The following is a 25,128-nucleotide window of genomic DNA, read 5'->3' as shown; positions in this document are numbered from 1 at the left end:
ATCTCTATCATCTGTCATTACCTAAAATACTACATAAAGTATTATTTGCGTCTTTCAGGAAAGGGTGGACAGCTAGAGAGGCTTTTTGTTTTTTGTATTTTTATTATTTTTTTTTTGTGTGGGGTTAGGTAATTAGGTTTATCTGTTTGTTACTTCTAGTGGAGATACTGGGGATTGAACCCAGGACCTTCCGCATGCTAGGCATGCACTCTACCACTGAGCTATATACCCTCTCCCTAGAGAGGCTTCTTTGAGAAGCTAAAACAATTTGGTGATATTGAAGGACTTGCAGATAAGAAACTTAAATATTAATTGCAACATTATTGCAGGGCAACAAATTACCAAGCAAGACAGTAAGTCAGAATTACAGATTTCTCTTTGAAGGTTATATGGGACATGGTCGTAATTTTTAGCCTTTAGAGTCATATGTAACATCTTTGCTCAAATAACACTTTCATGGACACATTCCTTTTAACTCAGTAGAACAAGTTGAGAAGAGAACAGATATTCACAGGCCTGTATATTGCACAGGAAAGGAGACTCATATTCAAGTGGATGTTCTCAATTTAACACCTTATCAGATCAATTCTTTGAACATTTTTATGAAGCCTAACAGTCATCCTCTGCTGCCAGAGCAGAGAAATAATTTTCTTCACTGTATTTCTAAAAAGATTCCTTTTTAAAAAAATTATTGAAAATCTAAATTTGTAAGGGGAGATTCAGGAATTTTAGTAGTTGTATTAAAAGCAAAGTGAGTTTCTAGAGTTATTTTACCGACAGAAATCAGAAGTAAGGAGCTTGTGGCTTTTCAAATTGTTTACAAATTCTACGAATTCTTTCTTTTAACTAGTATACCTGTAATGTGAAGATAATTGGAGCAATAGGCTCTAAACAGTGGAAAAACTCTCTCACACATACACAGATACACATACATACAACACTTGAGTTAAATTAAATTGTAAATTGTGTTCAGATGTATTGTTTTCAAAGAAATTCTTTTTTGAAAATTGGTAATTCATTTAAATGTGATAAACTAGAATATCCCCATAACTGGTATTGATGGTTAGCTATGTTATTAATAGGATATTATTCTATCAAATGAGTGGTAAATTTATTGAATTTTTATCTGAAATGTTATAGAAATTGATAGTATGAATGGGTTCAATAAATATTTAGATTTTGACAACAGAAGTATATTTAGTATTTTGCACTGCACTGACTACTATCATGTATAAGATGTGGTTTCTGCTTTCTGGGGGCTTATTGTTGTCTGGGGAAAATTATGGCAGAGGTGCACCCATGCTCATACATACACACGTTCATGCAGTAAGAGGTATGTATGCAGTAAGACGAGCCCCTCTATATGAAGGAGTCTTCATAGAGTGAAAGTTTGAGCCTTTCCTTGAAAGAGTGGTAAGGGTTTTTTTTTGTTTTGTTAAAGTGAGGAAGGTAGTAGGAAATTCTAGATAAGGGCATATTTTGAGTAGAGACATGGCAGTGGAAACTTGGGCTGGAACAGAAGTTTTTTATAGGTGGAACCGAAGAGGTAAGTTTGGAGAACGGAAGCAGAAACTATTGAGGAGAACTTTTCAGAGCTAGGCTAAGAATAATGTATCTTTGTTTACACTATGCACTATGGAAACCACTTAGAATATTTGAGCAGGGGTTTGCAATATTGGTTTAGAAAGAGTATTCAAGTCACACTATATGGCAGATCCTTGACTTTAAAAGAATTTTAAAGTTTCAATCTCTACTATTTGTTCCAGAGAGATCTTAGGGCTCATGATTTTTAAAATTTTGATAGAGGCACAAATAGGAATTGCATATGCTGTCCCTGAGAGACTTAGCTACTGGGTAGATCTGGGAGAAAGTGTAGTACAAGTAAGGAATGTGGAAGAGTTAGAGGAAGGAGATCCTGAATTGGTTATGGACTCAGCCATTCAGCAAAACTTACTGCTGTCTGCCATATCCTCAGCACATTTCTCGATGCTTGGTGAACAAAAATAAAATGTCCTGTCCTCTTGGATCTTACAGACTAGCGGTATGTTGCTTTCTGTAAGAGACATTGTTCTATTTGATTTATGAGTAACATGTTTGATCTTATAATAGCTCTATAAGGTAGATAGATATACTATTGTTACCTTCATTCTACAGTTGAAATAAAAAGTCCAAAAGAAGTTAGGTAATTTGTGTAGTGTTAAAAACAGGAAATTACAGAGTGGGGATTTAAACCTATGCAGTTTGCTTCCAGAGCCTACATTTTTTTTTTTTAACCTCAGACTGTTTCTTCTCCATTTCATAGAGGCCCACAATATTGATTATCCAAGTCAAAGGGTGCTGGGAAAGGGAGAACTAGTGTGTCCTCTATTTCCTCAGTTACAGGAAGAAAGAGTTAATGTTGGTAGGGGAAGGCAGGTGGTAGCAGAGTCATGGGGAAAAGGTGAATTTGGTTAAATGTGAAAAGCTGCAAGTATATGCTGGTGAAGGAGGGGTCTCCTTGTTCTTTGTGATTTCTGTGGTCACTAATGGAATCTCAGCATCCAGCTTGGTTCAGCATTGCACCTCTCTACAAATTGTCCAGTCTAACAGGTCACTCACATTTTGAAGTGAGTTTGTGACTATGTAGAGGAAGGCTGACTCTAAATTGATAACATACCATAGTGAGGGTTAGTTTAGTGCACAGGCAGGAGAACTGGAGTTAAACTTGGAAAATTACAGCACCCTTAAAGAAATGGGTAGATCTGCTATTTGGATGAACAAATTCTTTGATTTAAGATATGTTAAATATAGGAGATACAGGATCGTTCTCAGGAGGAGTCAGAACTAGATCTGTGAATTAAGGATCACCATCATAGATTTGACATTTTAAAGGAAGCTAATGATACTTGGTAGTTAACCTCCTAATGTTTTGAGATTATTTTGCTGGAGGCCAGCCATTTCATACTCCGGGTTGCTGTTTTGTTTTTGTTTTTGTTTTTAATAGAACTGTTGGGAGGAATGGATTCTAGAGCTGATAGATGAATTATGTTGAACTAATAGTATGTTGAATAATTTTTCTGTTTTTTAGGATAGCAGAGAATTGTTAAAATTACTCCGTTGATCTTAGTAATGATGAGAAACAGACAAATGTGGTTTGAAATAATGAGAGACTTTAATTTTGTCCTTAACTGACAAGTGTTTATTTTTAGTATTGCCAGACAGTGATACAACTTTTTATGGTTTTTTTCAGAGTAACTTTTTGCATGTTTGTTTATGTTGTGAGTTTGTATTCAGGTCAACAGCTATAGCCCCATGGCAGGTAACAAAGTAGATTTATTTCATGTCTTACTGTAGAATGTCATCAGGGGACAAGCAGCATGGCAAATGGCAATAACTAGAATTCTGGAGAAAGCCCTCCATCTCTCATTAGGAGCAGCCAGGCACTTGAGTAATAGACTCTATCCTGAATGAAAAGGGAGGAAATCTTTTTAGAGATACCAGTATTTGCTGTTTTATTCCCTTCTTGAGTGAACCAGTTTATGTGTTTGCTTTCCAACCATCAAAAGCATATGTTGCCAGTGCAGAGGCTGATGCCCTTTCTCCACAGTGTTTGTGCAGCACAACTTGCTTTTTAATTTCAACTCACTGTTGAGTCCATTTGCCTGCCAAATCTTCAGTGAAGATATTCATTAAATTACGTTTGCCAGAATAGTGTTTTTGTTGCTATCTGGGGAAATCCCAGAAGAATTTCTCTGATATACTCCCACTCATCTCCCTTTTCTTGTTTCTAATATATAAAATAATTGACATATCTAAAAGATAAATGAATTTGATGATACTAGAATCTTTAGATAGGAATATATTCTCTGGTGATTTATCATTAACCATGTATATAAAATCTTCACATCACTTAATGAGAAAGATTCTTTTTATTTTAATTCCCTTTTACATGATCTTAAGCTTTTCATGCAACCTTGTAGTCATTATGTTTTCCACTGTCTATTAGATACTGTCAGATACATACCACAGAGTTTTTTTGTTTTGTTTTTTTGTTTTTTAGGAAAACTGGGAAAGTTCTATGTCAAAATTAAAATTCTCTTCAGAATATTATTATGGTGAATGAACCTTGAAAACATTATGCTAACAGAAGGCAGACACAAAAAGCAACATGTTATTGTATGATTGCATTTGTATGAAGCGTTCAGAATAGACCCATCTATAGAAAAAGCAGATTAATGGTTACCAGGGACTTGGAGGGATGGCGGGTGGAAATGGGGAGTGAGTACTTAATGGATACCGGGGTTTCCTTTTGCAGAGGTGAAAATGCTCTGAACTAGATAATAATGATGGTTGTATATCATTGTAAATGTTCTAAAAGCCACTGAATTTTACCCTCTTAAATGCCTAAAATGGTCAATTTTATGTTATATGTATTTTACCATGATAATAAATACTGCTACAGTGATTATTTTATGTTGTTGGATTATGGTTTCTGATCTCTCAAGTTAGTAACTGTTTGTGAAAAGTTAATCTTCTCTGTTATATTTTATTTAGGTAAAATGATCCATTCTATGGTAGCTCATTTGGATGCTGTTACAAGTCTAGCAGTAGATCCTAACGGAATCTATTTGATGTCTGGAAGTAAGTCTGAACTTCCTATACTGCCCACAGATTTTATAATAGAATTGTTACTCATAACATTCTTTATTCTTTTACAGGCCATGACTGTTCTATTAGATTGTGGAATTTGGACAGCAAGACATGTGTGCAGGAAATAACAGCACATAGGAAGAAATTAGATGAATCAATTTATGATGTTGCTTTCCATCCATCAAAAGCATATATTGCTAGTGCAGGGGCTGATGCCCTTGCCAAAGTATTTGTGTGAACCAACAAAAACTCGCATCATAACAGATTTGCTTGGACACACAGAGGGTCTACATCACTGCCATCAAAAAAGTTACTGATACGACACTACATGTGATCTGCCTGGTGAAGGCTATTTGGGGCAGGCATAAATTGGTGGAAATCACATCGTAACGTCAGGCTCTTTAATTTAATTTGTAATTACTGTATTTTGTGGGACAGAAAAAGGACTCCATTTTTTGTGGCCTGTACTGGATATGAACTGAGCGTATGTCTGTCTGTTAGGTATCTTTAAGCCAAGTGTGGAGTCTGATCTTACAAAAAGACTTTTATTTTGGACTCTGTGTGCTGCCTTAGGGTTAGGAATGTGGTGCTCTTGTTGGGGGGAAGTGAGCTCCAAGAGTAGCTTTTTTTCATCTCTTAGTGATCTTCTGTTTATCAGTTGAATGCCACAGATTCCCTTTTAAACTTATTTTGCTTTAAAAAAAAAGAAAGAAAATTTAACTTAAAATATTTTAGCATTAGTTGCACAAAATGTTTGGATAAAATTCTAGTTTTTATAAGTCTTTTTATATATTTAGCCTGTCACAACAGTGCTCAAGATTGTATTGAAGTTTTTCTGCATTATACAACCCTAAAACACAGAGATCTCACTTACCCGCTGCCGTGTAACCACACTTGTTCCTTCTTTTGCCTAATACAGCTCAGCTAAGTCCTTCCATAAAGATGCTAAATCACCTTCATCATCACATAATTGTCTTCATAAGCCAAGGACTATTAAGTGTATTAAAATGAAACGGGGTTGAGTACTCCAAATGAACTCTTAAAAAAAGAAAACAACAACAAACTAATCTTGGCATCCTATCACTATGTGATATTTTGTACATCTTACTGTATTTACAAGTTTATTTATCAAGGATTATCCATCTTGCTAATAGCCTATTATTTATTTCACTTTTTGTTGGTCTTTATATCCTTTTATTAATGTGCTAAAGGAACCTATATATCTATTTTGGAACTCTTTGAATAGTCTAAAATAGACTAAAAATGGAGTATTTTATAGTTTAAGTTACAAGTCAAGGTGATTCCCCTCAGATACATATCTTGGTTTACCATGATTCCAAACAAAACTTATCTTGTTTAAAAATATTTGGAGTTAAAATTTTATTTGCATTACAAATAGGATACAAAAATAGTTGAATCAGGATCAGAAATCTGTGTTTGGACTAGTTACCCTGTTTTATTTTTTCAATGTGCTTAATTTTATGGTGTAACTAAACATTTTGTTTGTGTAATGCATGATTAAGACAATAAAGTATTTTTTCTAGTCTTCCAAAAAACTTTTCTGATCAGTTTGCGAGTTTTGATGAGTTTTGTAAGGTTTTTGTTTTACAAACTATGAATCAGCAAATTTTTAAGATTGTACCACATAGCGAACGTACAGCTGTTGAAAAATGTATATAAAATGCATATAATAAATATTAAATTGTGTACCTGTATGTTACTGTTGACTACATTATTTTGTGTTGAATAATAAAGTGCAATACTTTACTCTGCATCATTAAACTAGGAAACGGAGATGATTGCAGTGAGTTCTTCGTTTTTATGCTGTTCTTTTAAATTTTGTACTGTTTATTGGTATTCTAATAAGATTAGAACAGTTAGCCCTATATTAAGAATGCCTTTCTAAGTATTTCACACTGTTTTGGGGATTAAAGAAATCTTCTATTGAAACAAGTTAGATAAATCAAAATAACAGAAAATTGCAGAGATACAATCTTAAATCATTTCCTTGTATCCTACGACTTAATTAAATCTGAATTTCAGTTAATAGTGCTGTCTCCTATCTAGCCATGCTTGTTTCCATGAAAAAGTTCAGTAGATAATAAACTACATTATTCTTTAATTAAAAGTTATCCTGATAAATGATGTTAAATATTGGTATCTTTGAGCTTTTTCCTTCAACAAGGTATTATCATCCCTTTTCTTTGAAGGGAATTGCAAATGGAATTAGAAGGTAACATTAGAAGACTTATGTGGCAGAATTCCGTTTGAATGCCTACTGCAAAAAAAAAATTACGTTGTATGTACATTGAGAAATTTTGTCACCTACCATAAAAATCCAAGTGGCAATCTTAGTCATTGCTGGTGAGACACTAACAAAACTATTCATAAATTTTCTTAAGATATTAGTTCTTTAGTTTTCTGAATTGAAGATTCAAGTTAACAAATTAAAGAGGTACTTTTCTCTTCCTCTTTTTTTTTTTTTTTAATAATTTAATAGCAAGCTTTCCAAAGTTAGTACTGTTTCTGACAGCTATTTTAAACCAGTGCATTACTGTTTCACTGAAATGTGATTATCATCATTGTAATGCATAAGCATTCACCTTTTTTGGAATGTATTAAAACTGAAATGAATAAAAATAGTGTATATATATGTTTATTTTTCTCTTACCTACTTTGGTTGTATTTTTCTCTACAATATTAAAATTTGGAAGAGACTAAAAGGTATCTTATTTTCATTCTATTTGTGTGCTTCCATTTGTGATATATGGGAAATTATGTAGATTAATTTCACTATTAAATGGTGCTTTGTACGTAAAGTTTAAAAATATTGTATGTATATAAAACATGTATAAATATATATAAATGCAAACATGTATACACACACACACAAATTACCTTTTCATTCCCAACCAGAAGTCATGCTCCCAAGGGTCTTGAGGTAATATAAATTTGAACAGAAACTATCTGGACTACAGAATTTAATCTGTACTTTTGTAGAACTCTGAGATTGAGTTGTTCACATAGACATCATAAAGTCCAAAAATACATAAATTCTTGAGACTCCTTCCCCCAATTTCATCTTCTCTCAATGAAACAGTATAGTTTCTTATAATCTGATAATGAAAGATCAGAGGAGAAATAGAAACAAATAGCTTTTATCTTGAGCTTTATTACCCTATTCTTTAATGTTATAAGCAAACCGTAGTCAACCAAAATTCAAAATTTCGCAATTCTGAAATTACAAACAAAAGAAAAAAGACTTCTGTGCTTTTCAGACCTAAGTATCCTACTAGGATGGTCTAACAGTTTAAGAATCAGGGGTTTAGTTCTAGATGCACATTAGAATTAACCACTGGACTTGAGAAAAACTGATACCCAGGTTATATCCCCAAAGAGTCACCCAGAATCTGGGGCTTCCTGGGTTCTCTATATAAATTTCTTATTGAAGTGTGGTTGATTTATGTTACGCTTTTTCAGGTGTACAACAAAGTGAATCAGTTTACATACATACATATCCTTTTTCAGATTGTTTTCCACTATAGGTTATTACAAGGTACTGAATATAGTTCTCTGTGCTGTGCAGTAGAGTAGATCCTTGTTTATCTGTTTTATATGTAGTGATGTATATCTGTTAATCCAAACTCCTAATTTATCCCTCCCCACTTCCCCCTTTAGTAACCATAAGATTGTTTTCTAAGTATGTGAGTCTGTTTCTGTTTTGTACATAAATTCATTTGTATCATTTTTTTAGATTCTACAAATAAGTGATGTATTTGTCTTTCTCTGTGTGACTTCACTTAGTGTGATAATCTCTAGGTCCATCTCTGTTGCTACAAATGGCATTATTTCATTCTTCTTTATGACTTTTATTTATATATATATATATTATATATACACCAATATATGACATCTTTATCCATTCATCTGTTGATGGACACAAGTTGCTTCCATGTGTTGGCTATTGCAAATAGTGCTGCTGTGAACATTTGGGTGCATGTATCTTTTTGAATTAGAGTTTCTGTCTTTTCCAGATAGATGCCCAGGAGTGGGATTTCTGGAGCATATGATAACTATTTTTAGTTTTTTAAGGAATCACCATACCATTCTTCATAGTGACTGCATCAATTTACATTTCCACCAACAGTGTAGGAGGGTTCCCTTTTTTTTGCACCCTCTCCAACATTTATTATTTGTAGACTTTTTGATGATGGCCATTCTGACCCGTGTGAGGTGATTACTCACTGTAGTTTTGATTGGCATTTCTCTAATTAGCAATGTTGAGCATATTTTCACATGACTGTTGGCCATCTCTAAGTCTTTGGAGAAATATCTGTTTAGGTCTCTTGTCCATTTTTTGATTTTTTTTTTTAAATTATTGAGTTGTATAAGCTGCTTGTATGTTTTGGAATTTAAGCTCTTGTTGATCCCATCGTTTGCAGATATTTTCTACCAGTCAGTAGGTTTTCTTTTTTTGTTGTTTATGGTTTCCTTTGCTGTGCAAAAGCTTGTAAGTTTGATTAGGTACCATTTGTTTGTTTTTGCTTTTATTTTATTTCTATTGTCTAGGGAAACTGACCTAAGAAAACATTGCTATGATTTATATCAGAATATTTTGCTTATGTTCTAGGACTTTTATGGTGTCATCTCTTTTTAAGTCTTCAAGCCATTTTGAGTTTATTTTGGTGTATGCTGTGAGGGAGTGTTCTAACTTCATTGATTTAGATGTGGCTGTCCAGCTTTCCCAACACTACTTGACGAAGAAACTAAGAATGTTTTTACATATAAACTTTAATTAATGTTGACTTTCTCAATATTTAATCACATTCTACCTTTTTCATACTTGTTTTCATGTACTCATATTTCAAAGTAAGTTATCCACTGAGGACTAAACATACCATTTAGTGCATTAAAGGTTATAAATGGGCTTAGCATAATTGAAATTGAGGTATGCTTGCAGAAGTTGGATTATCTTTTAAAACCCTCTTTTACTCTTTTTTAAAAAGTTGTTAACCCTTTATATTGATTATATTTTCTTCTAAAAATAATTAATAGTAACAATACATAAAGTATTTAATTCTACTATCTTGCTCCAAGTCCAAATAATTAGCTTCCCTGGTTACCTCAAAACTTTGTCCTTTATAAAATGTTTAAAAGCATTTTTAAGAGGAGGGTATGTGTGCAGCATGCATGAGGTCCTGGGTTTGATCCTCAGTACCTCCAGTAAATGAATGAATGAGTAAGTAAATAAATAAACCTAATTACCCCACAGAAAGTTTTTTAGAGAATTTAAAATTTAATTTTTAAAACTTTTTTTTTAAAAAGGGCTAATGAGTAGAAGCTGGGTTTTCATTTGTTTAATTTTTTAAGAAGTGGCACTCAGCTCAAATTTATTTATTAGGGAAAAACATTAAATCCATTTTTGTAGTTCAGTTAAATGAAAATTCTTGTTAAGTGAATCAGTCATATTTGCAGCTTTTGAAAAAGGCGGAGGATGGTCAGGGGAGTCATTGACTTCCCATATTGTGTTTTGTCAAATTTTTATATAGTGTCAAGGGCAATTTCAGTTTTCCCTCTCTGATACATACTTCTTTCATTCCTTTTACAAAAGCAATAAAATCGTTTAACTCAAAAAAATTCATTGGGATACATAATACTGCAAACAGTTAACACCTTTTTCAGGTCAATCAGTTGTAAGCTATTTGAGATGGGATCAGCGTATGTGTGAAGGGAGATAGTGTGCAGGTGGATGAGGGTGAGGATAGTTGCTGTCTGTAGAGAAGATAGGATGAGATGGCAGTGCACCTCTGTCGGAGGGGAGAGTTCTTGGTGAGGTAATGATAGTTACGGTAAGGGGGTTTTGATCACTTTTCTTGGGAACCAAATTTGCAAGCACGTTTAAGTAAAAATAATGTTAATTACAAAACAATTTTTGTTGAACCAAGTAACCAAAAGCATCTGCGTATTTTCTGTGCATAGTGCTTAATGCCTAGGCATTCACTGAGTAATAGAAAAATAAATATACTTCGTCTTACTGCATGATTTTAAGAAAAAACTCCACACAAAGTAGCTAATGTAGAATTTTTATCATGTTCTAGGGATAGACACTTGAAATAATAAGAACTAAGGCACCTTAGAATAATAGTCACTAGCAGTTTTATTGCTTAGTCAAAGTACAGTTTTTCTTCTTGCAGTTCTGCTATTTGAAAGATGTGCTTTTCATTAAAGCTAAATGTTTAAAGTACAAGTGGTAAGTAAAAATTTACCAACTTAAGATTTTTTCAATATGTGGATGACTTTTAGAGTATAATCCAAGTATATCAATACACATATAAAAAGATATAAATAGAAAAATACCAGGCAGTCTTGCTATGTTGTTCAGTGTAATATTTGTTATAAGTTATTATGAAAATACACTACAAGAGGCTTGATACCTATTTCATCTGTAATAACTTTTTAGCCTATTAAATAACATCTATATTGTTGATTGGTTTTAAGATAATATCTACTTGGGTCAAAATATTTACATTTGAACTAAGTTAAAGAACTGTTTTCTATTTGTTTCACTTTCCTTATATGTTTAACACAGAATTAGAGAAGGAATGTTGCTTTTGGTCTAAATAACAGATTCTTTAATTGAGCTATAGAATTTACATATCTGTACATTTAATATGCATGTTAGAATAGAACTCTTAACATTTTAATCTACAATATCTCCTCTTTCCTGAGTTTCTAAGAGTCATGATTTTGAAGCCTCAGCAGAGTGTTTTGAATAAGTCTAAATTGTACTTAGAAAGATAAGAGCTTTAAATGAATGCTTATTTGTTTACATTTGTTGGCATCTTTAATAGTTTTGTATGTGATCTTAATATGCTATATAGTATTTCAGTATTACTAGGATACAACTTATATATTATATCCCCTTGCACTTTTTTTTCAGTGTCAAAATGTCACCATTATTGCTGGGATTCTAAGAAATCTCTACAGATGCCTCTGATGACATCGGAAACAATTGGTTCTAATCCTGTGAACTCTCTTGTGAAGAAAGCATGTGACTCCTTTGGTTTAGAGGCCATATCTTTCAGGTCATCCAGAGGTGCCCAAGCCACGCCAACAGAGAAGATGGTGATACCTACAATGCAAGTATTTTTAAGTGAATTAAAACTAAGTTCCAGCTTATGTATAAAATGACATGTGTATGTTTTTAATACATCAGTGCATAGTTTCAGACAAAACTGCCTTGTAATGCCTGAAGTACTAAATACCCTGTAACAAATTGTTAGGTAGGTTTTAACATTCACTGTGATGAAAATGGCTAAACAGTTTGGTCAAAACAAAACCAGAGTTTTGCCATCAGTGTAATTTACCACATTAACAGATAAATCATATGATTCCTGAAAGAAAAAATATTTGAGAAAGTTCAACTTCCATTCATGATAGAACACAGTAAGCTAGAAACAGAAGGAAACGTTCTTACCCTGATAATAATACCTAAAAGCAAACAAATGAATAAACCCTTAGCAACCATACTTAGTAAAATGGTGAAAACTTCCCCTCTGAGTTTGGCATGAGAAACGACTGCCTGCTATCATCACTTCAATTAACCGTTATACTGCAGTCATAGCCAGTATAATAGAGCAAGAAAGAATGACACAAAAGATGGGAACATAAATGGTGAAAGTTTTCTAAGGCTGTTGCATTGTCTGGGGAATGATGACTAGTCCTCTGTGAATGATAAATGTTTCTTCTATTTCAATCTTTATGTTACATTGGCAAACTGACCAATAGAAATTGTTAGTCTTTAATCCCCAAGCAAAAGTCTTGTGGTGATTAAAAAAAAAAAAAGACAAAAGTCTGAAGCTGGAATAATTTGGGGGGGGGGGGCTGGTAATTAGGTTTCTTTATTTTTAGTGGAGGTACTGGGGATTGAACCCAGGACCTCGTGCATGCTAAGCACACACTCCTACCACTGAGCTATACCCTCCCCACTGGGATAATTTTTTATTATTGGATAGATAAGCATCCATCTGCATTCCCTGACCCACTAGAAGGCTTTTACTCCAGCTGTACATTTTGATTAGGGTGATATTACATTGATTTCATCACCTCAATCCCAATTGTAGACGCAGTGGTTTAGCAGATTCTGAGTGTAGATGAAACCCCCCATAAAGTTTTTAGAGTTTCTGAAATAGCTACCTCCCTCCTATCCAAAGCTTCATCCTCCTCCTCATCGTAGACAGTACTTAGTGGTGAATACTTAAGATATAAATAAAGCAGGTTTAGATGATGTAAAAGCTAATTGAAACAATATCTGATCTATCACCACTTGCCAGTCCTCCCCTCTCCATGGCAAAGTTGTCAAACAAATTTCTCCACCTCAGTTTTTTCCACTTTTAATTCTGCATTCAAGCTCAGATTGTCTAGCTCAGGCCCAGTATATAATTACAGTTAACAAACAAATCAGCTGTGACCTAGCCCTGAAAGCCTAGCCTATTTTTTGGCTTTTGTTAACTTTCACTTCACTATCACTAAAGGATAATTTTCATGAAAATAGTGTGGCCCAGCCTCCTGAAATTCAATTAATCATACAGGGAAAATATATTTGAATTTATTTAGTTCACTTTATTTAGCCTGAATCCAATCCTGTTAAGCATAAAGTCAGTAAGCTACACTTCAAAGGAGTATGATAGCAAACAGGTCTATCAACATAAGTTAGTTGCTGAGGTATACATTAAGTCAAATGTATAAAAATAAACCAGTGTATAGCTTAAACTGCATGTATCTGTTCTCTGACCTACTTAATAAAAACAGTGTTCCATCAATATCTATAAAAGTCCATAAATGCATTAGCATAGGTGGTAATGAGTGTATAAAAGGAAAAGTTAATTCATTAGAAATTAAGTAGGGAAAAGGAAGTACAGAAGAGTATAGAAAAATATAAGGTTGTTCATCCCCTACTCCCAAGTTAGCATTTTTGTTTTTTCAAATATTGGACTCCCAACCACTCAGTTTTATTCCAGGGAGGGGAACCTCAGCTCTTTGGGGCCTATATGATCTTAGCAACACACATGCTAATGTCTTCAAAAACTAGAGGCCTTTGCCAAAATAAACATTAAAGTTGGGTTAGAGAGAGAAAACTTTTTTATACCCTTTTATTGGTGTTTCATTATCTCAAGGGGAAAAAAGACACTAAAAAGGAAATTTAGATGGAATAGGATTAATGTATTTATTGGTGATCTTAGAAAACTCATGCAAGACTGAAAACTACTGGAAAAAAAAAAGTTAGGATAAATCATCAAATAGCAGAGTCATAGTAAATTATAATAATCTGTAATTTTGGAGGTATAAACTCCAAGTTTGAGCCAAACATGAACACCTGTAACATATTTCCTTGACACATGACATGGTTCTCGTGACAGTTCTCCCAAAAATAGTTATTAGGAGTATGGATTCAGCCAAACTGCATGGGTCTGAATACTGGCCTCACAAGGTTACTCGCTGTGTGATTTGGGGGAAGGTGGTTTCCTTATCTGTAGAATGAGATTAGTAGGGCTGCTTTGACAGTTAAATCAGTGAATATTGGGTAAAGCTCTTAAAACAGTAACTGCCACACTATAGGTGTTTGTTCAGTAAAATAAATACATAAGTTTATATTTACTCCTAAAATTCACTGACCCCTCTTCAGTTCCCTTTCCAGACGAAAGACAAGGACCTTACCTGCATCGTGTGCAGCAGCGGCAGGGCCTCGAACATCATCATAGGACTGCCCGTCTGTGACAATTACTAGGAAGTTCTTGTTGGGGCTGTCCCTCACGGGGCCAAACACATTTCTGACAGTAAAGGAAATGGCATCACCAGTAGCTGTCCCACCACTCATATAGCGGATGTTTCTGATAACCGCTAGGACGTTCTCTTTGGTGGTATAGTCAGTGAAACCGAACTCCATGTGCTGATCGTAGGTGAACTGTACGGCAGCTATCTTGGCACCAATGTCTGAGATTTCAAAAGTCTTAGCTATGTTGGAAACAAATTCAAGCATGAGGCGGAAATTACTGTCCCCAACACTACTGGAGCCATCAATTAGAAAGGCAATGTTCACTGAGTTGTAACAGGTCTTGCTGCACATCATTTGCTCATGAGAGCAGAGCTTCTGTACCAAAGGCTTTACATACTTTGTGGTGCCAAACCAGTTGGGCATGTGGTAAGAGAAGAAGCCGTTACTCCGACAGACAGCCTAATGGAGGCAACACAAAGAAGACATCCAAAGAATCAAAAGTTTCTTTAAAATTGTGAAAACATTAAATCTTGAATATTCAAAGTTAATCCAGAGAGAGGCCAGTTAGCACTATGCCTTGAGGTCCAAAACTGAATCACTACCAAAAGACGACACCTCTCACCTCCTTACCTTGTCAATAAACGCAACATCCTGAACCATCCCCAGTTCCTCAGGGATAGGCTTAGCCACAGAGACTATAAATACATTGACACCAAACTCTCTGGCCACAATGCCTGCTTCCTCGATGTCATCAGAAGGCCAGCCATCAATAAATACCACCACCACTTTGGGAATCCCTTTCCTCACTCCAGCATCAGTTGTGAAGAATTTCTGGGCAGTATGCTTCAGGGCTTTTCCTAGGTTTGAAAAAGAAGCAAACTACAACAGCACTACTGCTCAAAAGACATTTTTATTTCCCTGTACCAACTTGATGCATCCAAGTTTAAGAATTTAACTTATGTAGAACAAAGTTCTTTAACAGATGCATCAGATGGGAAAGTGTAATTATCCATCGGGCCTATTTTTTGCCTTTCAACCCACATTACTTCCCCCATCACCTCCCAGAAACATTTCCTTTCCTTACATCAGTCACCAGTCAGAAACATGAAACTGACTCCCACATCTGTACCTGTGCTATCCAGCCCCTTAGTGACTGCTTAGTACCTCTAAGGACTCAGAACAAGAAATCTCCCTTCAGAAGTTCCAGAGACCTACTCTAGTTCTTTCTGCCACATCTGCTATCATTAGTGGAGTCTTGATCTTTGCCTCTTTTAAACATTCTAAATAGGTACTTCTCTAAAGTGGCATCTGCCCTGTCCAATATGAGGATTTTAAGTCACAATGTTTTATTTTTTTTTAAGATAAGCAATATCAATAAACCCTTTGGTACATTTTCTATTGTCAATCAAATATCTCAGATAATCAAATACAGACCTAACCAAGATCAGTGCCAGGAGGAAGAGTTTCACATATGCTTGTATAAACTAGCATAATACTATCTTACATGTCTGATCATTCATAACTCACTCTGTGTCACATCCCAGGTGCCAAAGTCTACTTACCTGTATTGGAATTACCCCCTCTGAAACCTACTTCCTTTATGGCGAACAAAACATCTTTGGCTGATGTAAAGTTTTTCAAGTAAAATTCTATTTTGGGATGTTCACTAAAGTAAAAAAAAGAAAAAAGGTTATCCAGAGAGAATTGCAAAGGCAAAACAAACAAGCAACATTACATACCTCAAAAAAAAAAAGGTCTTTAAATTGAACAACACCTAAGCTGCTTTCTTAATCCTACAGCATACAGCCAATTAAGGTATAGCATCCTTACTTGAATTTTTAGAAATGTAACAAAAATAACTGCTACCTTGAGGGTTTATTATATTATGGGTAATATGCTAAATACATACTACACGTGTAATCCCATTTCATCGTAACTCTACAGGTAGAAATTATTAGCCCTGTCATATAAATGAAGAAACTGAGGCCTAGAACACTTAGGTAATTTGCCTGACAAAACCACATTTTAAATTCTGGTTTGTCTGGCTCTTAAACTATATAGAGCACTTGAAACCAGGCTTGGCTCAAGGCACTAGGCTTAATGGAAATCTGCAGTTGGGCACCAGATAGTTGGAAGGCAGCTGGGTGTGAGGCCAGGTCTGCTCCAGTGGAGGACCTTGGAAGCCCTGAATAGTCTGTCTATTAATCCAGGTCCCTGGGCAGAAGAGGCAATTTCAGTGACACTAAGGCCAGCATTTTTTTAAAAGAGAAAACTTATAAGGAAACAAATTATAAAGTATTACAACATTGAAATTTTCTTGCAGTAAATGATTTTGACATTTGCCAACCTTACAATTATGTGTAAGAGATTTGGGACTTTCCACATTTAATAGTAAAAGAATTTCAACTACTCTGTGTTCATTAGAGACCACGTGGAGTAAAACAGTTAAAGTACAATTTGTTGTGTTTAGTTTTTAGATAAGTGAAAATTTCATAAGTGCAAAATTTTAAGATCCTAGCATTATCAATTGCCATTAAGTCAGGATTTGTGAGGGACAAGTATAGCACTGATTATATTTCTGCATACCTTGTGTAATATTGGGTCACAAAATCAGATTTCATGGGTTGATAACCTTTTCACTTTTATGGTCACTCTTCAACTATCCAAATTATGATTTATGACATTTAATCTTATTTTGGCATCCTTAATGAGATATTCTCCTATTCTACTTAAACTCCTGGTTATAGTTTATCTATTCTAATGTTCCTCCTAAAACAGAAAAACTGTAAGCCAGGAAGTTTATAGAGAAGCTAGTCTTTGTATGAATCTACAAGGTAGTGTAGCTTTCATCTTGAAAAAGAATTGGATACAAATAGCAAACAAAAAATATTAGAAGAAAAATATTGAAGGGAATTTGCCCTATGAGATGTTAAAATGTTAAAGAAAGCTACAATAATCAAAGTACAGAAAAGATGTAAGAATTAGTATATGGATCAAAGAAACAGATTTGTCTAAACTTATAAATCACAAATCAATGGAGTAAGAAGCTCTTTTTTTTTTAAGGTGTGGGACAGATGATTAAATTATGTATGAAACAACAAAGTTAAAAATTCTCACACTCCAAAAATTTCTGTCTAAATTAAGAACCAATTGTAAAAAATAACAAGTGAAATGTAGATTAATATTTGTAATACTACTGGTGACACTCATACACTGCTGATAGCAGTTTAAACTGGATCAGATTTCTGGAAAGCAATTTAGCTGTTTAGATCAGAAGTCTTAAAAATGTCAGAACCCTTTGACACTGATAGGAATCTAGCCCAATAGACTAATCAGAGGTGGCATAAGGGTGGCATAAGGATGTTCATCACAGTGTAATGGTGAAAAAATAAAATGGTTAAATAAATCATGCTAAGGAACATTATCAAACATCATTTTTGAAACACCATTTTCTGAAGAATATTTGTGGTATGGTAAAATGCTCAAAATACTAAGGGATTAAAAACCCAGGATATAAGACATTTTTATAGTTTGAGCTTTGGAAAAAGAAATACATAAATAGTCAAATATTTGCTTAATACTGAAAGGAAATAAAATATCTTACAGCAATCATCTCTGAGGGGTATATTTGGGAAATTTGTTTTCTTTGTGTTTTATATGTTTTCCAATCTTTCTATAACGTGCATATTATAATCTTTTAAAAGACATCAATACATATTATTAAATGAATAAAAGGTTAAGCTTCAGATCTCCAGTTATGGACTATGGAAAGAGCTAAAAAGAATAACGACAGAATAGGGGGTAGGAATAACCATCACTGCTTCCTCTTGCAGCAAAGAGGAATTAGGAATTGAACAGAGTAGATGTGCAGAGGTAATCTGTATGAGCAACAAGGCTTTTAGCCTACCTTCTGGTTCTCAAATAGATAGCATGTAATTCTCTAAATCCTTTCATTCCAAAAAGGAAACACTTCCACTACCCAGTCTGCTCAGGCAGTCTTAAATTCTGACTTTCCAGTTTGGAAATCCAGATTGTCCACAACTCAATATGTTTATATTTAAGTGAAATGAATGTACCTACTAAAAGAAGTGATCATTTGTCATCATTTGAAATATCATTCAAGTCTCCTCCCATTTTAACAAGATTGGTACCTGGCTTGAACAAGGCCCACGTGCGGCCCTTCTGTTCCAATTCCCAACATTAGAGCCACTTTCCCAACAAAATTCTTCTGTAGATTAAATCGGCGTTGCCCAATATTAAAACTTCCATCGATCAGAAATGCAATGTCTGCTTTACAGTCTGTGAACATCCAAATAAGTTCTCCCATTAGCAGTTTCAGGAGGAGGGAGGGAAGAGATATATTCAATATCTTATAGTGAACCATAGTGGAAAAGAATATGAAAAAGAATATATATATATGTGTGTGTGTGTATAGCTGAATCACTTTGCTGTACACCAGAAGCTAACACAATATTGTAAATCAACCATACTTCAATTTAAAAAAAATTAAATAAAAATAAAGAGGAGACAAGGGGAGAAAGAAAATGTTATATTCCCAAATGGATGTCCAGACTCTCACCCTTATTGCCAGTTTTCTTCTCTGGTGTTTTCTTTAGTCGTTTACCTGAAACAAAAGAAGCACTTGGCATTAGCAAAAGCAAGACAGTTTCATACAAGAAATTCACATGGGGAAAAGCTCATGAGTGTCATTCTTGAAAAGACTTAAAAAAAATTAATTTCCTCATGATTTTCTGGACTGACGAAGCAATGCCCCAACAAAGAAACAAGTCAAGACTGTAGTAGGCCTACATATTTAATACACCTCCAATCCAGGACTTTCATATCCCAAACCCACAGTTGAAGCAGGATTGGAAACTCAGAGTTAGATTCTAATGTTCTCAATTTCTTTAACTTTAAAATTGTCATAGTCTTAAAAGGGAAGATCCCTGGCTATTTCTAATATAGACATGCATTAATTCCTTTGATTTATATGACAAATGGAAGTAGGGGTTCCAGGTAATTTTACTTAGACCAGGTTCTAAACATGATTTATCAAATCAAGGGGAAATGGCAGGACTTCAAGAGAATGTTTGGTAGCAGAGCTTATCTTTGAAAATAGAATAAGGAATCTGAAATATGAAGTTGAATGTTTCCCTATGTAATATACCAGTAAACTTAAGACAGTTGCTTTGTGTTTAACATCAATATTTTTAAAAAGGAAAGCTTCTGTCAATAACACATTTATTTGTAACTTCCTAAATCTGTGTCAAGCAGCTAGGAGATAGGTTCCATATTTCATACCTGTTGCTGGACGTGCTGTGGATGCTGCTTGTCCTGTAGCTTCCTGGGAACCACTTTTGCCTTCTGTTAAAATAAAGAGAAGACTATTTTTTCCTCTCCTGTTTTTACCATCAAAGCATAATGAATCTAATTTAGGGTTCTATAGGATGATAAATGTAATAGAGTGATGGCAATTAGATGAGTATTTGCTGCATGCTAGTTTTAAAACCTTTATTTTTTTTAATGGAGGTACTGGGGATTGAACCCAGAACCTCGCACATGCTAAGCACGCACTCTACCACTGAGCTATACCCTCCCTGCTACTGCATGCTAGTTTTGAAGGACCAAAATGGATTCTTATCTATCATATTTTTAAAAGATCACCCAAAAGTGAATTCACTCTCATTCACTTGTTTTTTGATTTAGGGTACTTGGTAAATGTCAGGGCATTCTGGTTGCAGGCAATTCAAGTTTCTAGTGCCATCTTCTTACAGCAAGATTATTCCTCCCCCGATTCCACCAAATTTGGCTTCAGTGTGTCCTTGACTCTTGGGATCCCCTGACTCTAACCCATAGTTGACCCTTTCAGTCTTGATCACAGGTTTTTCCATCAGAGTCAAACAGATTGCACTGAGAAAAGGAGAAAACTTTTTTGAGGTTGGGGAGACAATATTTACACAAAAGTAAGAACAATTTAATTGTACCTACTTGTCACTGTGAAAGAAGCGGACCATCTGGAAAGCGTCTGAGACTGGATGCCATTGGCAACTACTGAGGAATAGTTTTCTCGACCTGGTAGGCTATAGATACGCACAGGTCCCCCCGACTTGCTGATTACCCCCCTGCAATGCAAGAACAATAGCTAAGATCCTATCAACACCTTTTCAGTGGCATCTGACTTGACTTATACCGCCATGTTGCATCTATTACTCTGATTAATCAAGAAAATAGTTCAGCAGGGAAGAATAGTTCACCACCTAAGGATGCTGCCAAACTTTTAAGAAACTTGCTCACACGGGTATAAAATCTGCCCAGGGAAATGGTTTTGTGCTGTCAAACTTCTTAAGTGTTAATAAGGACACACTTGCAGTATTTTGTTTCCTGTCGCTCAGATAATCAGAGTTAAGAGTGCCAAACAATTTTCTTAGTTTTCTAAAATACCTTAAATACATGTCCTTAGACTTGATTTAAAAAAAAAAAAAGTGTCATATTGGCCATTCTCTCGCATGATAGCAGAGTGGTGATGAATATGGGCCCTGGAGGCAGACCTGGGTTTTCAGACCCAGCTCTGGCTCTTGCTAACCACGGTGGCCTTGGGTAAGATACTTGACAACTCTGTGAATTCAGTTTCCTCATCTGTAAAATGGGGTAAAATTGTACCTATCTTGTACAGCTGTGGAGTTGTGGAAGTTAAAATAATGGCTGTCATATAGTAAAAACTCAGAAATATATTACAAGATTAGGAATGCTTTAGAATCACAGGAATCTAGCTACCAAGAAATAATGCAATTTGCTTTCAGTCAGAAGGCTTCCCTTTTGTAGTTGGTGTTTCAAGAATATCCGGGAAAATCTTTAAAATGTGTCCATCTTTTTACGGCCAAAATAGGCACCGAAAGAAAGAAAAGGGCAGGGTGGGAGGTGTCCTGGTGGCTAAAGAGGGAAAAGAAATAATCACACTTGCAGTGCCCTCCTCTTGGCAGGTCTGGGCTTACCTGTGGATAGCAGCACCACAAATGCTTGATACAGAAGCATAGACTATGTTCCCAAACACGGAGAATTCCTCCAGAGAGCAGCCCCCTGGGCAGAGGACATCTGCTTTCTCTTTCCTAATGTCCAGGCCTCTGGTAAAGCATGTGATAGCAATGGGAACTGAAGAGAAAGGACAGAATGTAATAACCATTCTTAGGACTTTTAGGGGAGTGCTGGTGGGGGAACTAAGATATGAGATTGAAATTTTACTTCCCTAATTTCTACACTTCTTGTTAAGAATATTGACTTAGGTACCATTTCACACCATTCCACATTTTAGCAAGCAAAAATCAGTTTTCCAATTTAGTCCTCAGACACTATAGAGTCTAAAGGGAGAATTTTCTTAGTTCTTACCAATTTACAAATATATAACTGGAAATATAACAGAACTCAAAAATAACCTTAGTCATTGATCACTTACCAATTTATTCTAGAAATATTTTTAAAAATCTCAACTCTGATTACAACTGTGTACATAGTTGACTGAGGTGAAGATATTAAATCTGGGTTGAACCTCTGAGGAACATTTTCATAGACACATGCACAATCTAAGTCATCCTTTGCTTCTGAGAACCATTTATATCAGTTTTCTTTCAAATGTAGTGCCTTAAAATTATATGCTAATTTAAGCAAACCAGTAAAGATGCTTCACTTTATAGAAGGTCATTAAGCTCAATCACTCATTTTACAGATGGAGTAATTAAAGCCATGGGGTTAATTTGCCCAAGGTCACACAGTCCAAGGAAAATTCTACAGCTCCTGCAGGACAGGAAACAGAAAAGTTAGTCCCTTCAGAATGGAGCATTTCAATCTGAACTGAATTTCTTATTTTTGCTCCAGATCTGTCCAGAGAGATATACCAGGCAGAGAATGCATTTTTAGACAGCACTATTAATACTCTCAAGTTTTACATGATCAACCTGTCTAATCATCAGTATTTTACTACAAAAGACGTTAGAGACAAGTCCTTGGCAACATGTAACAATATAACTTAGTACAACATATTAATTCATCAATATACTGTAAATATTAAATTGAGGATAGTGTTACTAAATACCATTCTCCAAACACTGGAAATTGTGGTTATCCAAACCCTTTTGAAACAGATGTTAATAATTAAAAAAATTTTTTTCCAAGACAGAGTAATGCTGTCTGGTGGTATTGCCCAACTGAGTAGTCTGCCTCTAACAAGGACCCTCTTCTTGAGAGCCCTCTGTATTGAGCTGTAACCTGGACTGGACACGTTCGTGGAAGGGAAGACACCATGCCTGGTACAAGGCTGATTCTTTAGCTCTGAAACACTCTAGATGGATGGGCAAGTTAAAATCCTTACCCAAAACAGTAGCCTCATACCTATGAGCTTCATACCTGTTAGCAAACAGCCTTAATCCTGCCTCCCATGTTCGGAAGCATCAGAGGCTCTGACTTTAGCTGTCAACACTGACTTTGGTGTGTGTGCCTGGTGAGTGGGTGGCGCTGAATACAGCCCGCTGCAATACTTACCTTCATTTCTCCTTTCAAGGAAAATCAAGGATAGATTTTGTAAAAAGAGTTTGGTTTTTATACTGTAGAAAACACAACGAACCACACACCCGTTAGTAGACTTCTATATGTGGAACAAACTCTTTTTAGACTCTCTCGAATATGAAATGAGCCCATAAATGCTGCTTTTTAAAATAGGGGCCGTTCCTAGTAACCGCTAGGGAGTCAAACAAGATGGGACAACGACGTAAGCCTCTCTCACCCGGAAACCTCTGTTTCTGTCTCTGTTCCGACAGTCTGAAGGCTTCTCCCTGACCCCAAATGCCGCAGAACACCTGGGACTAGTGTGCCTTTTGGTCGGTTTCAACGAATGCCGGCTGCCTTGACCTTCTGATGCCGCTACTGCGGGGAGGGGAGGCTCACCCAGATACGGGTGTGGATGGGAGGAGGATTCCTTTTCCGCACCTTGAGATGAACGTGCCCTTTGGACCCCAAGGGCACCCTCGCGAGGGAGAAATGGGTAAGCGGGAGTAGATGGGCTGTAGGTATGAACGCGGTGCACCAGGCAGCACTCGAACCTTCGCGCGCTACAGCTCCGGCCCCCCGCCAAGGCCAAGGGCTCCATCTGAGCGCGTTTCTAAGGGCTGGCCCCCAGCCCCTCCCACCACCCGGACCAAGATCTGCCCTCCTACCCGGGAACCCGCCACTCACCGGCTCCTTCGCTGCCCGCGGGCTCTGTTAGCAGCAGCAGACAGACACCTGCGAAGAGAGGACAGCGCGAGGGCTGGCCCCAGCCTCCATCCCGCTTGGTGCGAGGGGAAGGGGACAGTGAGGGGCGCGTACCCACCGAGGCAGAGAACCAGGATCCAGGAGGCAGACATGGTAGCCAAGGGGATGCTCGGACCTGGGAGAGAGGGAGAATGAGGGAAGCTCCCTAGGAAAGGAGACCCCTACGTCCCCACCTCACGGCGTCCGCCGGCCCCTCAGGGATCCCGCACACCCCTCAGAAACCCAGACGCTGCCGAGGGAAGGGCGGGGACCACGGGGCCGCTTTCCCGGAGCTCGCGCCCCTCTCGATCTGGAGGCCACGCTCCGGCTGCAAATCGAGCCAAACCCAGAGTCAGTTGTGCAACCCCGGGCCAGGGTAGAGGTTGCACGATGAAGACAGACAAGCTGGGAGCGGCAAAGGGGAGACACGGATAGGCAGGCATCAGGATCCCGCACGCCCGCGCCGGACGCCTGAGGCTCTGCACCTGAGTCGGATCCGCCCGGCTGCGCCTGAGTGCTGAAAGCGCCGCTCCCGCCGCGGCTATAAAGGCTGGGCGGCGCGCATGAGCACTGTGCGGGGGGCGCGCGGGGAGGGGGCTGGGAGAGTGTCTCCCGGGGCCGGGCGGCGGCCGTCCGGCTCCGCCCCCACCCCCTCCTCACGCCGGGCTGAGGCCTCGTGGAGGCACCACCCCCGCGGCGAGCGGCTCGACCACCTGGACGCCGATTCTGTCCCCGGGGGTGGCGCCAAGGCCCGGGGCGGAGGCCTGGGGGACCTCGCCAGACCCGGGGTTAGGGGCGTCGGGACGAGTGTGGGACGGCGCTGGGCCGTGCCTGGGGCCGCGCGCGGGGCGAGACCCGAGCCCAAGGCGCAGGGCACGCGGGCTGGACCGCGCTCCAGCCGGGAGGTTGCCCGACGTGCGCCGGCCATTCCAGACCCCACGAGGGAGCGGGCCTCACCCCAGCTGGGGAGCGGTGGTCCCCCATGCACAGTCCCCCGGCGGGAGCTGCGCCCCTCGTCGCGGACAGGGGCTCTGCCTGAGCTGAGGCGGCTGAGGGAGCGCGGTGTCGCCGTGGCGCAGAGAGGCCCCAGGAGAGCTACCAGGTACACGCGGCCGCGGAACAAACTTCCCAACTTCGTGCTCCCGTTGAAACAGAGTTCCTACTTCTAAAGTCAAGCCAACCTGGATTTGATAAACGCATGCCCCGTATGGTTAGGAACCCCATCAACGGATTGGTTATTCTTTGGACCTTAGGGATCCAGCCTCCCGACTTCGTTTCTGCGGAAGTCGGATTTTCCCTGGCTGCTCCATTTACTGCCATGGGTAGGACCACGCTTGGGAGGTGACAACTTACATTAACCTTCTCTAATAGATCAGGAAGGATTTACATTTGATTGCCTTTCGAATTCCCAGATCTGGTGTCTGTGGTGATTGTACAAATCTGAT

At 37.5% G+C, this 25,128-nt stretch overlaps 3 protein-coding genes across 12 annotated transcripts in view; 2 read left to right on the top strand and 1 right to left on the bottom strand.

Moving 5' to 3' along the window:
- Nucleotides 1-6,437, top strand: part of STRN3 (striatin 3) — an 88,481-nt gene extending 82,044 nt beyond the window's left edge. For all 3 annotated transcript variants that reach the window (XM_032481838.1, XM_032481839.1, XM_032481840.1), the window contains 2 exons: nt 4,534-4,620; nt 4,698-6,437. In XM_032481838.1, the coding sequence (XP_032337729.1) occupies nt 4,534-4,620; nt 4,698-4,867 (257 nt within the window). In that variant the 3' untranslated portion in view covers nt 4,868-6,437. The remainder of the gene's footprint in view (nt 1-4,533; nt 4,621-4,697) is intronic.
- Nucleotides 6,438-10,762: 4,325 nt separating this feature from the next.
- COCH (cochlin) lies at nt 10,763-24,835 on the bottom strand. Of its 3 annotated transcripts, none has more exons than XM_032481820.1 (12): nt 24,641-24,835; nt 23,763-23,819; nt 23,627-23,674; nt 21,397-21,553; nt 20,393-20,526; nt 19,706-19,768; nt 18,984-19,028; nt 18,556-18,703; nt 15,967-16,070; nt 15,035-15,261; nt 14,347-14,863; nt 10,763-11,761 (listed from the first exon to the last, which is right to left on the bottom strand). In XM_032481820.1, exons 2-12 carry the CDS (start codon nt 23,794-23,796, stop codon nt 11,586-11,588), a joined length of 1,653 nt encoding a protein of 550 aa, XP_032337711.1. In that variant the 5' UTR covers nt 23,797-23,819; nt 24,641-24,835; the 3' UTR covers nt 10,763-11,585. The 3 variants fall into 3 exon arrangements, with proteins under 3 accessions (XP_032337711.1, XP_032337710.1, XP_032337709.1); XM_032481819.1 differs by lacking the exon at nt 24,641-24,835 and adding an exon at nt 24,169-24,282; XM_032481818.1 differs by lacking the exon at nt 24,641-24,835 and adding an exon at nt 23,916-24,082.
- LOC116664215 (translation initiation factor IF-2-like) overlaps nt 24,212-25,128 on the top strand; it is a 108,109-nt gene continuing 107,192 nt past the window's right edge. For all 6 annotated transcript variants that reach the window (XR_004320613.1, XR_004320614.1, XM_032481824.1 and 3 more), the window contains exon 1: nt 24,212-24,785. Coding sequence is in view for 4 of the 6 variants with exons in the window: in XM_032481824.1 (XP_032337715.1) it covers nt 24,247-24,785 (539 nt within the window). In the remaining 2 variants the exon portion in view is untranslated. The remainder of the gene's footprint in view (nt 24,786-25,128) is intronic.

Source organism: Camelus ferus, chromosome 6, assembly GCF_009834535.1.
Source record: "Camelus ferus isolate YT-003-E chromosome 6, BCGSAC_Cfer_1.0, whole genome shotgun sequence".
In the NCBI taxonomy this organism is placed as follows: Eukaryota; Metazoa; Chordata; class Mammalia; order Artiodactyla; family Camelidae; genus Camelus; species Camelus ferus.
Note: the sequence above shows the minus strand (reverse complement) of the source record. Positions and strands in the feature narration are given on the sequence as shown.

What these genes read in the sequence shown, in the direction of transcription:
- COCH (XM_032481820.1), bottom strand. Translation starts at nt 23,796, where the DNA reads ATGTCTGCCTCCTGGATCCTGGTTCTCTGCCTCG. An exon ending in GATCCTGGTTCTCTGCCTCG is followed by an intron (nt 23,675 to 23,762) that starts GTGGGTACGCGC and finishes CTCTCTTCGCAG; the next exon opens with GTGTCTGTCTGCTGCTGCTA. An exon ending in AGGGGGTAATTCCAATACAG is followed by an intron (nt 15,262 to 15,966) that starts GTAAGTAGACTT and finishes TTTCAAACCTAG; the next exon opens with GAAAAGCCCTGAAGCATACT.